The 12,639-nt window shown below is 37.6% G+C and overlaps 1 protein-coding gene across 1 annotated transcript in view; it reads left to right on the top strand.

Moving 5' to 3' along the window:
• BAZ1B (bromodomain adjacent to zinc finger domain 1B) overlaps positions 1-12,639 on the top strand; it is a 73,046-nt gene that overhangs the window by 24,506 nt on the left and 35,901 nt on the right. The window contains 3 exon segments of the mRNA XM_043559848.1: positions 2,434-2,555; positions 4,867-5,044; positions 5,047-5,063. Coding sequence (XP_043415783.1) covers positions 2,434-2,555; positions 4,867-5,044; positions 5,047-5,063 — 317 coding nt within the window.

Below are 12,639 nucleotides of genomic sequence, written 5' to 3'. Positions count from 1 at the left end.
ATATGTTCTCATCATGTGACCTTGCCTTTTACTTTGTGGGGGGCAGAAATAATGTATTAGGGCAGGAACTTTTCAGCTTTGTGTTCCTAACCTCTCTGGTAGCAATTTCTGTATTCTTCCTCCATCTTAGAAGGGAGTGGTCTTTCCAATTGGTGAAGATACTTGTTCTTTGAATTCCATTCCCTCCTAGTTTTTCAAGGAATAGGTAAACTTATTACTCTACTATAGAATGTTTTAAACCCTTTTTCTAATCATTCTTAACTTATAAATAAAGTCCCATTTTCTAAAAACAAAAACTATCCTCCCTTGATCCTGTTGTTCTATTTCTGTCTTAATTCATTCAAGGTAAGATTGTTGAGAATGTTGTCTCTGCTTTCTGACCATGAGTTTATTCCTTACGCTGTTATGTATAAGTGTGACTTCTGCCTCTTTATTCCTAAAACTGTTCCTAATAAGGTTATAGGTGACCCCCTAATTGCAGAATTCACTGATTTCTTCTTTTTTTTTTTTTTTTTTTTTTAACTTTTCTGTTCCATTTAACACTGTTGGTCACTCTCATATCTTTCAGCTTATTTAGTACCATAGTCTCTTAGGTTTCCCAACTACTTTTCTGTTTTATTTTTATTTTTAGTAATTTTTGCACCCAATATGGGACTTGAACTCATGACCCTGAGATCAAGAGTCACATACTTTTCCAACTGAACCAGCCAAGCACCCCTACTTTCCTGTTTTGTTTTTTTTTAACCTCCTTTTCTCATTAAATTATTTTTCATAGGAATTTTCTGCTCCCCCCCTTTTTTTTTTTGGTGCAAAAAGGTGATTTTATTAAAGTACGGGGATAAAGCCTGTGGGCAGGAAGAGCTGCCTGCTGCCTTTTTTTTTTTTTAAGTTTATTTATTTATTTTGAGAGAAATAAGTTTATTTATTTGTTTTGTGATTGGGAAATGGACCGAGAGAGAGAATGGGAGAGAGAATCCCAAGCAGGTTCTGTGCTATCAGTGAGGAGCCCAATATGGGGCTCAAACTCATGAACCATGAGATAGTGACCTGAGCCGAAAATAAGAGTTGGTCATTTGACCTACTGAGCCACCCAGGCACCCTTGCTGCCTTTTTATTTTTCTGCAGAAGTGTACTGTTACATTTCATTCCGTCCACAGTTTAAATTCTTAATCTGTATAAAGGCTGACGATTTCCAGGACCACATCAGTTTAACTCCTAAACTTTAGATCTAGTCTTCACATGCATGTCCCAAGCAGTTCAAATTTAACACCTTTAAAGCTGAATTAATCGTCTTGCTTATGTTGTCTTCCCAAGGCATGTCAATAAGAATCCTGCTCGTCTTTCAGCATTCTTTTACTCAGTTAATGACATTGTCGTCTCCTTGGTCCCTAAGGCAGAAAACTTGGAAGCCGTTAGCATTTCCACATCTAGGTGGTTACCAAGTCTTGTATTCTAAATACCTCTTGACTCTTTTAGTCTCCATTCCAGTTACATTAATTCAGGTGTTTAGTATTACATCTTGTGATTTCCCATTCTTCAGTCTCACCTTGCCATTTTACTCATTTTCTAACTTTCAAAAGTGTTATTTTCTTTCTCAGTTTTTTTCAGACTAGTAATCTTTCAAAATGTATATCTAGTTAGTTAGACAAGAAATCCTTTGTTTCCCTAGTGCCCATGAGACAAATTCCAGTCTCTAAAGGGTATACAGTGTTAGGGCTCCTGGCTGCTGGCTCAGTTGGTAGAGCATGTGACTCTTGATCTTAGGGTCTCGAGTTCAAGCCCTTCGCTGGACATTGGACATGGAGCCTACTTAAAAAAAAAAAATTAATGGGTGTACCTGGGTGACTCGGTTAAGTGTTCAACTTCGGTTCAGGTCATGATCTCACAGTTTATGAGTTTGGGCCCCACATTGGGCTCTTTGCTGTCAGCGCAGAACCTGCTTCAGATCCTGTCTCCCTATCTCTGTCCTTCCCCCGCTTATACTTTCCCTCTTTCAAAATAAACATTTAAAAATTTTTTTAAAAAGGTGTACAGTGTTAATTTATAATTTGGCTCCTCCGTGTCTTTAGTCTGATGTTTTTACTGTAGCCTAGATCATATTCACTCATTTTACGGCTTATAGTCTCTGAACAAGTTCTAGTCGTTCTAGGCCTCTCCTTTGCCTGTCTTCCAGACCAAGTTCGAGTTGCTCCTCTCTGCTCTCATAGTATTTTTTTTTTTCCCAATCTCTGTTACAGTATTTTGCCACATTATATTGTAAGTTTTGTAGACTCTCACAGACTTGATCTGCTTGAGGTAAGGACTTTATGATTCATCTTTGTGTCTCATCACTCAGTGCCTGGTGCAGAGTAGGTGTTCAATAAGATCATTAATAAATGAATGGATAAAATTAAAGACGTATTTTTTTCACTAATTTTCTATTGATTTGACTAGATGACAGAGCACGTAGATCTCCACGAAAACTCCCTACTTCATTAAAAAAAGGAGAAAGGAAATGGGCTCCACCAAAATTTTTGCCTCACAAATATGATGTGAAATTACAAAATGAAGATAAGGTTAGTTGGCACTTTATATTAAACCTCTTAAATGTCGAAAATGCTATTTTAGAAAATATCATAGGGCCAGTTTTCTCGGAGAAAATGTGCTACAGAAAAATGTGAATGAATGTGTTTCTACGGTAAATTCTAGGCTTTTGTAGTCTTTGTAATTATGACCTTAAGTTAAATTGTATTTTTTTCCCCTAGGAGATAGCATACTGTTTTCTTTTAATAAGAATTATTAGGGTCTAAGAATAATTTGCATTTGAGTTTCAAACTCAGTTTGAAAAATAAGAATCAGTTCGCAGCAGTTACGGACTTTCTCCAGGAAATAGCTCTTCCCAGTTAAAAATAAAGCAATTTGTAATAAACTCAGAAACCAAGTCAGTTCTCATCAGCACTTTTACAAGGTATCTGTGAAGCTAATAATCTAAAACAATAAATACCCTTAAAATAACTTAGTGCTAAGTTTTATTGATTCTAAGGTTTGAATGTTTTTAATATGTCCAGAGTCAGGACATTGCTTAAATGAATTGGCAAGAATTGTTTTCTTAGTGGCATATAAAACACTGTTTTTTTCATTGATAGTGTCTTAGAATCCATGAAATATGGCATATTAGTTTCAGGTACTTGTAAACCTGTATGTGTAAAATCTTGTATTTAGAAAGAGGCAAGATGGGCTGCTGGATATGGAAGATAACTGCACATTTGTCTTCCTGTTCAACTGTTTATAGAAGGAACAGCTAGGGCCTGAGAAGTTGAAGAATTCTGTCAAAGTTCCTAATTTAGTAAAGGAGCGTGGGAAGGAGTATAACCCACTTCTTTTGGCTCTTCAGAGTGTTGGATTTTTTTTCCCACCTCAAAAAGTTGACAAGTCTTATTCTATTTTGACTCTTTTTTTTTTTTTTGAAGATTTTAATTTTAAGTAATTTCTATACCCAACGTGGGGCTTGAACTTACAACCCTGAGATAAGAGTCGAATGTTCTTCTGACTGAGTCATCTGATCGCCCCCAACACTTTGACTCCATTTGTTTTATAGTTGATGTGAAGGCATTGCTAAATTGTTAGGATTTCTTTATATTTGAAAATTGGATGTTAAATACAGTTTTTCACTAAGTTTCTTCACCTTCAGCAGGGTTGCTAGTTAAAATATTATCACTAGGGAGTCTCATCCACTTCCCTGATTATTGTTTGTATTCTTACTGATGAGTGTGAAGAATGTAAATTGCTTTGTTTACGTGTAGTAAATAGAGGAAGATAGAATATACAAATAAGGGTAAAAGATATTTCTAATCCTGTGCTTAGAGATGATATTTGGTGAATATAGATGTGGTTAATGGTGGTTAGCTTGTTTGTTTTTTTTAGAACATTGAGTAGGGGCAAGGGGCAGAGGGAGAGAGAAAGAGAATCTTGAACAGCCTCCATGCTCAGCACAGAGCCCAACACGGGGCTCCATCCACAACCCTGGGATCAGGACCTGAGCCACCCAGGTGCCCCAGCTTTTAAGTGACTTTTGAAAATAGGAGTCGGGGCACTGGCTGGCTCAGTTGGTAAAGTATGATACTTGATCTTGGGGTTATGAGTTTGAGTCCCATGTTGGGTATAGAGATTACCTAAAAATAAAATTTTAGAGGGAAAAAAAGAGAGGATTGCTTTTTTCATTTACTATATGGTAAACATCTGTGATGTCATTAAATTTTTTTCCAAAATAGTATTTTCAGATTGTAGTGTGTATGATAGTCATCAGGGGGTTTTATTAAAAAATCTAGATTCCCAGCGTCTACTGCCAGAGATTCTTCTCATTCAGTAAGTTTGGGGGCCAAGAATCTGCACCTTAGACGATTCTGATAAATTCGTCCTGATTGAGAAACATTTTCCCCCTATGGTTGTATATATTATATGTAATATATTATACATAATTATATGCATGTATATATTATATGCATATAATGGTTGCATTCATTCATTGTATGGATGTATTTTAATTTAAAAAATGAATCCCTTACTGATGTACCTTTATGTAGTTTTCCCTCCCCCCCCCTTCCTTTTATTAGCAGTTGACAGTCCGTTTATTTCTAAATTCTTAACAAGAGGAATTGCTGGTTCAGTGGGTATGCACAGTTTTAGGTCTTTGATACATACAGATAAATTGCCTAGGGATGTGTTTAATTTAACATTCTGTTTCTGAAAATTATTTTTCTTTCATCTAGTTTATAGCCCTGTTTTATAGAGGGAGTTACTATTTTTCTGGAAAGAACATAAATCTTTGTTCTCAGTGGTTAATTGCTTTTAACCCCAGTGGTAAGTTATTTATATTTGTTAACCTAGATCATCAGTAATGTGCCAGCAGACAGCTTGATTCGTACAGAACGCCCACCAAATAAGGAGATACTTCGATACTTTATACGGCATAACGCATTACGGGCTGGTACTGGTGAAAATGCACCATGGGTGGTAGAAGACGAATTGGTGAAGAAATATTCCCTGCCTAGCAAGTTCAGTGACTTTTACTTGATCCATACAAGGTAAGGTCCCTATTAATTTTTGAAGAGCAAGGTAGAACACTTAAACGAGTTTGTTTTCTTCAGTGGCTCCAGTTAGATTAGATTTTGAGCTCTTAACATCAGATAATGGATTCAGAAATTTTGACATCCATCTATTTTATGTAGATGATGATGTGGGGTTGATATTGAAAATCTCTCCTAGATTGATTTATTTTTTACTATGGTTGATTAAAACACAGACAGACACACACACGGTTTTTGCCTCAGATTCTTCTTGGAATGAGGTATGATATAAATAGGAAAAAATTTTTTACAAATTAATTCCTAAGAATGAAAACTGATTTTTGTATATCAGATAAGATAAACACATCAGCAGCCTTGAAAAAGACTTGGAATGGGTATTAGTTTGTATGACAGATTAGTAGAAAACCTAGCATTTCCCTCTTGAAAATGTTTTTTTTTGTTTATTTTTTGTTTTCTTTAATCAACTCGTTTGATCTTCCAAACAATTCTTATAATGTTGTGTCGGGTGTATGTATATTTTATATACATATACACACATACATACCTACATACACATACACATAATCTTATTTTCTAGTTGCAGGAACTGAGGCTAGTCTAATTAAAACCAACAGAAACTAAAATGACAAAAGCCAAGACCTTGGCCTCAGATTTCTGATTGTCTTTTCTATCTCAGGGTTTCTCCAATAAGATTTTTTTTTTAATGTTTGTTTATTTATTTAAAAAAAAAATTTTTTTTTTTCAACGTTTATTTATTTTTGGGACAGAGAGAGACAGAGCATGAACGGGGGAGGGGCAGAGAGAGAGAGAGATACAGAATCAGAAACCGGCTCCAGGCTCTGAGCCATCAGCCCAGAGCCCAACTCGGGGCTCGAACTCACGGACCGCGAGATCGTGACCTGGCTGAAGTCGGACGCTTAACCGACTGTGCCACCCAGGCGCCCCAGTGTTTATTTTTGAGAGAGAATGTGCATGTGCATGCAAGCAGGGCAGAGAGAGAGGGGGTAGAGGATCTGAAAAAGGCTCTGTGCTGACAGCAGAGAGCCCGATGTGAGGCTCAAACTCACAAGTTATGAGATCATGGCCTGAGCCGAAGTTGGATGCTCAAACCTACTGAGCCACCCAGGTGCCCCTCCAATAAGATTTTTTTTTAATGTAAGTTTTGAGAGTATATATGTCTTTCGTTGGCAACTTTACTGCTTTGCATACTGATATTTCACCTTTGTCTTTGGGCCAGGATAGGACTGGCAGAGGGCTACTGATCCATTTAAAACAGATTTTTCCCCTTCCTTTCAATTTTGAAAAATGAAGCACATTTTGAGGCATACAATTAAATTACTTCAATTATTTTAGACTGATTTTGCTGACAAAATTATATTGAGAAATAATTTTATTTCTCCAACCATAGTTTAATATTTAGCATGTTTTCTTATTCCAGACCAGCATGATCAAGCATTTTCTTCCTATGCTCTTTAAATTTTTATTATTTGCATAAAAAGGAAAATCAGAAATTAATTAATTGGCTTTTTCTAAATTTTTTTTTTTAACGTTTATTTATTTTTGAGACAGGGAGAGACAGAGCATGAATGGGGGAGGGTCAGAGAGAGAGGGATACACAGAGTCTGAAACAGGCTCCAGGCTCTGAGCTGTCAGCACAGAGCCTGACGTGGGGCTCAAACTCCCGGACCGCGAGATCATGACCTGAGCTGAAGTCGGACGCCCAACTGACTGAGCCACCCAGGCGCCCCAATTGGCTTTTTCTAGATCAGTACTAAAGTTTTTTATTTATTGAGGGGAAGTTTTAATTATTTGTCATTTCATTGCTATAGAGTTTTGGAATTCTGGTAAGGCTTTCAGTGGCTATAACATAAGATTACTGTCATTACTGTATGAAAATCCTATATAAAATCATCTCTGAATGAGTTTTTAGACCCTTGGATCATTTGAGTCCTTAAATATTTTCCTCTTGTTAAATCTTAACAGCTGTCTTTTATGTATTTTAGTTTAGTTTAAGTATGTGAATGACATGAAAGAAAGACGTAAGAAGAAGAAAGACTAAGTATTATTTATGGGTAAAAGGTCTTTTGGGCTAATAAGAACAAAAAAGCTGATCCACACTTTCTGTGGATGCTTAACTCACTTTCTGTAGGAGCCAGAGACTAGAATTCCAGGAGTGTATGAATAAATCACCTATTCTCAAATTTTCTAATGAGGTCTTAAGATACTAACTTAATAGAACCTGGCTATAAGATTGAGGTTAGGAATTGTAAGCTTGTTTAGAACAAAGTGCTGCCTGAAGTCAGTGATTATGCTTAGAGAAATTGAGACTCCTGTACAATACCATTCTACACAGTAATTCTTATCTCCCTGTACAATTTAACCTGTCGCTGATTTTGTCTCCTGAGTTTTGCATATAAGTTGTGTTTTTCCTATTTGTAGTTTTCTTAAGGAACTTATAGCATCTCAGCCAGGACAGAATACAGTAAAGACATAGATAAGTAGACCATAAAACAATGCTTTGGATTTTCTTTCTTCATCTAAAGGAGATTTTAAATAATGCCTTGAGGATTCACGTTGATCAGATCTATGATCTGCCTATTCCAAAGTCAATAGCTTGAAAAAATTGTTTTTCTCTCTTTGCCTTCTCTTTGGATTTTGTAGAACTTGATATTCTGCCAGGCTGCTGAATGTAGCTACTGTGGAGAGAGAGGAGACCTGGAGAGAGGAAGCAAGTTCTGAGCAGTAGTTTGAGGAAAGGACCAGCAGGGAGAGCTTAGGTGGGAGAGAGGAAAAAGTTATTTAGGGATATGGAATTTTGGAGTGTGAGCCGAATAGGGCCTATTGTGATAATGAAAGTGTGTTTGTGGTCTTACAAACTCTAGAACATAAAACTTGAATAGAAGAACTATCTTACTCATTTTATGTTCTGTGATATTTAGTATAGGTATAATAGGTGTGTGGCTTGTGAAGTCATCTCTTTAACAAGTACCATTCATTGAAAAAAAAATGCAGTGGACAGTTGAGTTTAGGGATAATGACTTGGGGGAGTGATTTATAAGGCATTTATTTGTGTGATCCCAGTCATCTAAGATGAAATCTGCTATCTTGGCTCATTGCCCTTTGGTAATAACATTGCAGCTCTAGTGTTTTGTTACTCTTATTTTAGATTGGTATATCCTAGTAGGGAAGCTTTGGTTTAAGAAAAAAAATTTAATGTTTATTTATTTATTTTTGAGAGCGAGGGAGAGCACAAGCTGGAGGGGCAGGGGCAGGGGCAGAGAGAGACAGAGGGAGACACAGAGTCCGAAGCAGGCTGCAGGCTTTGAGCTGTCAGCACAGAGCCCAACGGGGGGCTCAAACTCCTGAACTGCAAGATCATGATCTAAGCCAAAGTTGGATGCTTAACTCACTGAGCCACCCAGGTACCCCATAGTAGGGAAGCTTTTGGATCAATATATAATGGCTAAATGCTACTTTTTTTTTTTTAACGTTTATTTATCTAGCTAGCTAGCTATTTATTTATTTATTTTAGAGAGGGGGAGGGAGGGGGACAGAGAGTGAGAGAGGGAGACACAGAATCCAAAGCAGGCTCCAGGCTCTGAGCTGTCAGCACGGAGCCCGATGCGGGGCTCAAACTCACCAACTGTGAGATCATGACCTGAGCCGAAGTTGGACTTTTAACTGACTGAACTACCCAGGTGCCCTGACAAGGCTATTTTCTAACATAAGTATAGTACAGGTATCAAAATCAGGAAATTAGCATTGAAACAATACTGTTATCTGCAGTTCTTACGCATGTTTTGAAATTTGTCCCAATATTGTCTTTTTAGCTAAATTTTGTTTTTGTTTTCACAGGCTCCAGTGTAGTATCATGTATTATGTTTCCTTGTTTTGTGACTTGTTAGGAGACTGAGGTCTCCTCTGATCTGGAGCAGTCTCTCAGCTTTTGTTTGTCTTTCAGAAACTTTTGACATTTTATAAGGATACAGTTCAGTTATTTTTATATGATGCTTCTTAATTCAGGGTTATTTCCATATAATTACATTCAGGTTATGGGTTTTTGGTAGAGATACCACAGAATTGATGTTGTGTGCCTCTTAGAGTGAATTATATCAAAAGGCACCTGATGTAATTTAATTTTGTCTCATTACTTAATGACATTATATATTTTTAAAGATGTTTCTTATCTCTCCTAATTAATGTTTCAAGTAGATGTTCAGGGTTTTGATGTTTTTCTTTAAATTTGCCTTTGGAATTTTCTGTTTGAGTTAGAGACTAGAGCAGAAGCACTTTAAAAATAAGTTAACTTTAGAAGTACTTAAGACTATTTTATGGTAACCTATTTTGCACATTTGCTGATAAAGACATCTAGAGATTGAGGCGAGCCCATTGTGTGAGTGTTACCTTGAAACTCCTACCACAGCTCCTGGGGTGAATGTAGAGAGAAGTAAATGTTAGAATACAGATTGCTGGAGTTTTCCAGTGCAGGGCTCTTGGCCACTTACTATCACGTTAAATTTAGCATCTGAGTGAGCTGCTATAAATAAAGTTTCTTCATTTTTATCTTATTTAATAGATTTTCTTATTTGGAGTGGTGGTTTGTTTCACTTGACAGGGAACAGGTATAGAATTGTATACACTTTTTCTTAAAGGCTTTCACATTGTGAGACATTCATCAGTATTTCGTTCCTGTTTAGCACTTAGAAAGGGCCTTGCCTAAAACCTATAATTCTGCTATTCTGGGTGTCCATTCTTTTCTCCCTCTCTGTGCACTATTCCGATAGATTACTTATGCTGAATGGGGGATAGGGAGACCCTTAGCACATAAGTGGTTTTATACTTTTTCAGATCCCCCTGAGTCCAGCCATGCCGGCTCCCATGTGGCTGTGACTGCCCAGCATGCCCTATGCTGAGATGATCCAGTTACTGAAGGACTGCTCACGCGGGGAGCCGGCCTGTTGGGAGGGGGTTGGGTGAGTTAATTTCTTTCATTTTTAAGAAAAAAAATTATATGGTGTGATTTGGCCAAAAAACACACCTTACAAATAAAAATAAATGGGTTGCTGGACCCTCTCATGGCTAAGCCATCCCAGCTCTTACATCAATTCTGCATAGTATAATGCTTCTAAATAGAAGAAATTTAAAGAACCTTATGAAAATTTGAGGGACTTTTTAAATAGAAAAGTAATCAGTAAATTAAGAAGTGGCCAAATTATAATAGGCCCTATTAAATGATACCTATTTGAAATGGTAAAAATGAAACATAGTCTCACGCTAGTCTCCTTTTTAGTGATAAATTTCATTTTAGAATGACTTTAAATATAGCCTGTTATCCTGAGCATTAGAAAAAGTATCCATCTGTTATGTCTATACTCTGAAGATTTTCCAAGGCTGGTTGAAGAGGATGGCTAACTTGTCTTTAGTTAACACATTTGTCTTTAGTTCCTGCCAGAGTAGTTTTGGGCCTTAGTCTATGATTTGTAGGATGGTCTTTGGAGTATTGGTACTATTACTGTCCAAGCAGAGAGTGGAGTCTCACATAAGCTATCTTTGCTCACTCTTGTTAACATTTTGAAATCTAGTTCTGGGCAACTAGGACTGGGAAATTCTGCTTCTGGAGAAAATATCCCCGGAGTTACAGATAGATATTGTTTATGTTCTATAAACTATGTAGCCTCTTTGTCAGCTGATATGGAGGATGATAATTGGGGAACAAAACTTACAGTTTTAGTCAGGCAACAAAAACAGCCCGCTAGAGGAACAATAATCTGTAATTGCCTGTTGTCCGTAAAAGGCAAAAGTTGGAGACTTGGGGCACCTGGCTGGCTCAGTTGGTGGAGTGTGCGACTTTTGATCTTGGGGTTGTGAGTTTAAACCCATGTTGGGTGTAGAGATTACTTAAAAAAATAAAATCCTTGAAGCTGGGGACTTAATCAAAAGGAGGATGTTAGGTGTAGTCCACTCATTCATTGCGGACCATATTTCTCCTACTTGTGCTGCCTTGGTTCTGTGAGTTTGTTTCTCTGGTGATTAGATCCATAATGTTTAAATCTTACCTGGTGTCGCAGTACAGCTTATTAAATTTTACCGTACCTGTTTACTCCTGACAAGAGCATGGTGTTCTTTCCTATCATCTCTGGGGTGTACTCCTCATAGCACTTCCTTCTCGCCTTTTTAAAGGAGCCCATCATTTCATGTTCCATAGTGTTTAGCTGCTTCCTCACCTGCAGTCTCCTCTCCTGTGGGCCTGTCTTACCAGCTGCCTCCAGGCTGCTGTCTATATGCAGCTTCTGTCAAGTTCGTCCTTCCCACTCAAACTTTGAGTTAGGCTCAGGTGTCTGAGTGCCCTCTGTGCTTAGTTGCTTTTGGTAACAGAAATCAAATATTCTAAAGGTTTTCTAATCTTTCTCCTAGTCACTAGAATTTTTTTGAAATTGGCTCTACTTTTACTTTGCTTGGTTATTATTTCATTTAGTTTACGGTTTAGCTGCCAAGCTTTTTTCTTTGTAATTACATTCTTTAAAGTTTGAAAATCAGGGCGTCTGGGTGGCTCAGTCGGTTAAGCGTCCGACTGCAGCTCAGGTCATGATTTCACGGTTCATGAGTTTGGGCCCCACTCAGGCTCTGCTGACAGCTCAGAGCCTGGAGCCTGCTTCGGATTCTGTGTCTCCCTCTCTGTTTGCCCCTCCCCCGCTCATGCTCGGTCTCTCTCACTCTCAAAAATGAATAAATGTTAAAAAAAAAAAATTTAAGTTTGAAAATCCACAGCTTTTTTTTTTTTTTTTAAACCCACTGTTAAACAGAAACCATGGTATTATGACAAGTTGACTGGGTTCTAACTTATTAACTAATTCTCTATGAAGGGGATATGGTGGTTTGAGGAGATAGGAGATAGATATGTGTCCAGGGGAGAGGGAAGTGAATGGACTAAAGGAATATGTTAAATCGATAAGGAATATATTAAGGGTGGTATTCAGGATGCATTTGAGGTACCTGGTTCTGAATTTAAAGTGAGACCACACACTGCGTTTGTATCTTTAATTCCATGCCTGTGTAAGCTGAACATGTATGGGCCAGGGAACTAGGTGTAGTAGAGCAGGAGAGGCCAGGGAACCAGAGGTTCATGCAAGATTGATTATAGCAACTGACCGGAATTTAATGTGGGTAAGAAGAACAAGGAAGCGAGTGTGCAGAAAGTTTGGTAGAACTAATGGATTTAAGGTCCTGGCAGGGATTAAAGGATTGCAGAGTTGGGCTACTAGAGGGAGTGAATTTGAAGGACATGAGGGGATTGTATGAGGTTGAGAATATAGAGGGCTTATAGTTAGTAATGTATTCACGGGAATGAGTTCTCGATGTGTGGCAACAGGACAAAGGGGAGTTTGAGGAACCAGGGGCGGGAGGGCTCCCTGTTTATGAGCAGTGATTTTTGTTGTGGTATTGTAAGTAAGAAAATATGCTTCTGCATTTAGACAAAAATACTTAAATTTTTCTACTTAAAAGCATAGAATGTTCCTAGTGGGAACAGAGGTTTAAATGATAAGAAATCCAGAGTAATACTTTATTAACTCTT

This window comes from Prionailurus bengalensis, chromosome E3 (assembly GCF_016509475.1).
Source record: "Prionailurus bengalensis isolate Pbe53 chromosome E3, Fcat_Pben_1.1_paternal_pri, whole genome shotgun sequence".
Classification (NCBI taxonomy): Eukaryota; Metazoa; Chordata; class Mammalia; order Carnivora; family Felidae; genus Prionailurus; species Prionailurus bengalensis.
Note: the sequence above shows the minus strand (reverse complement) of the source record. Positions and strands in the feature narration are given on the sequence as shown.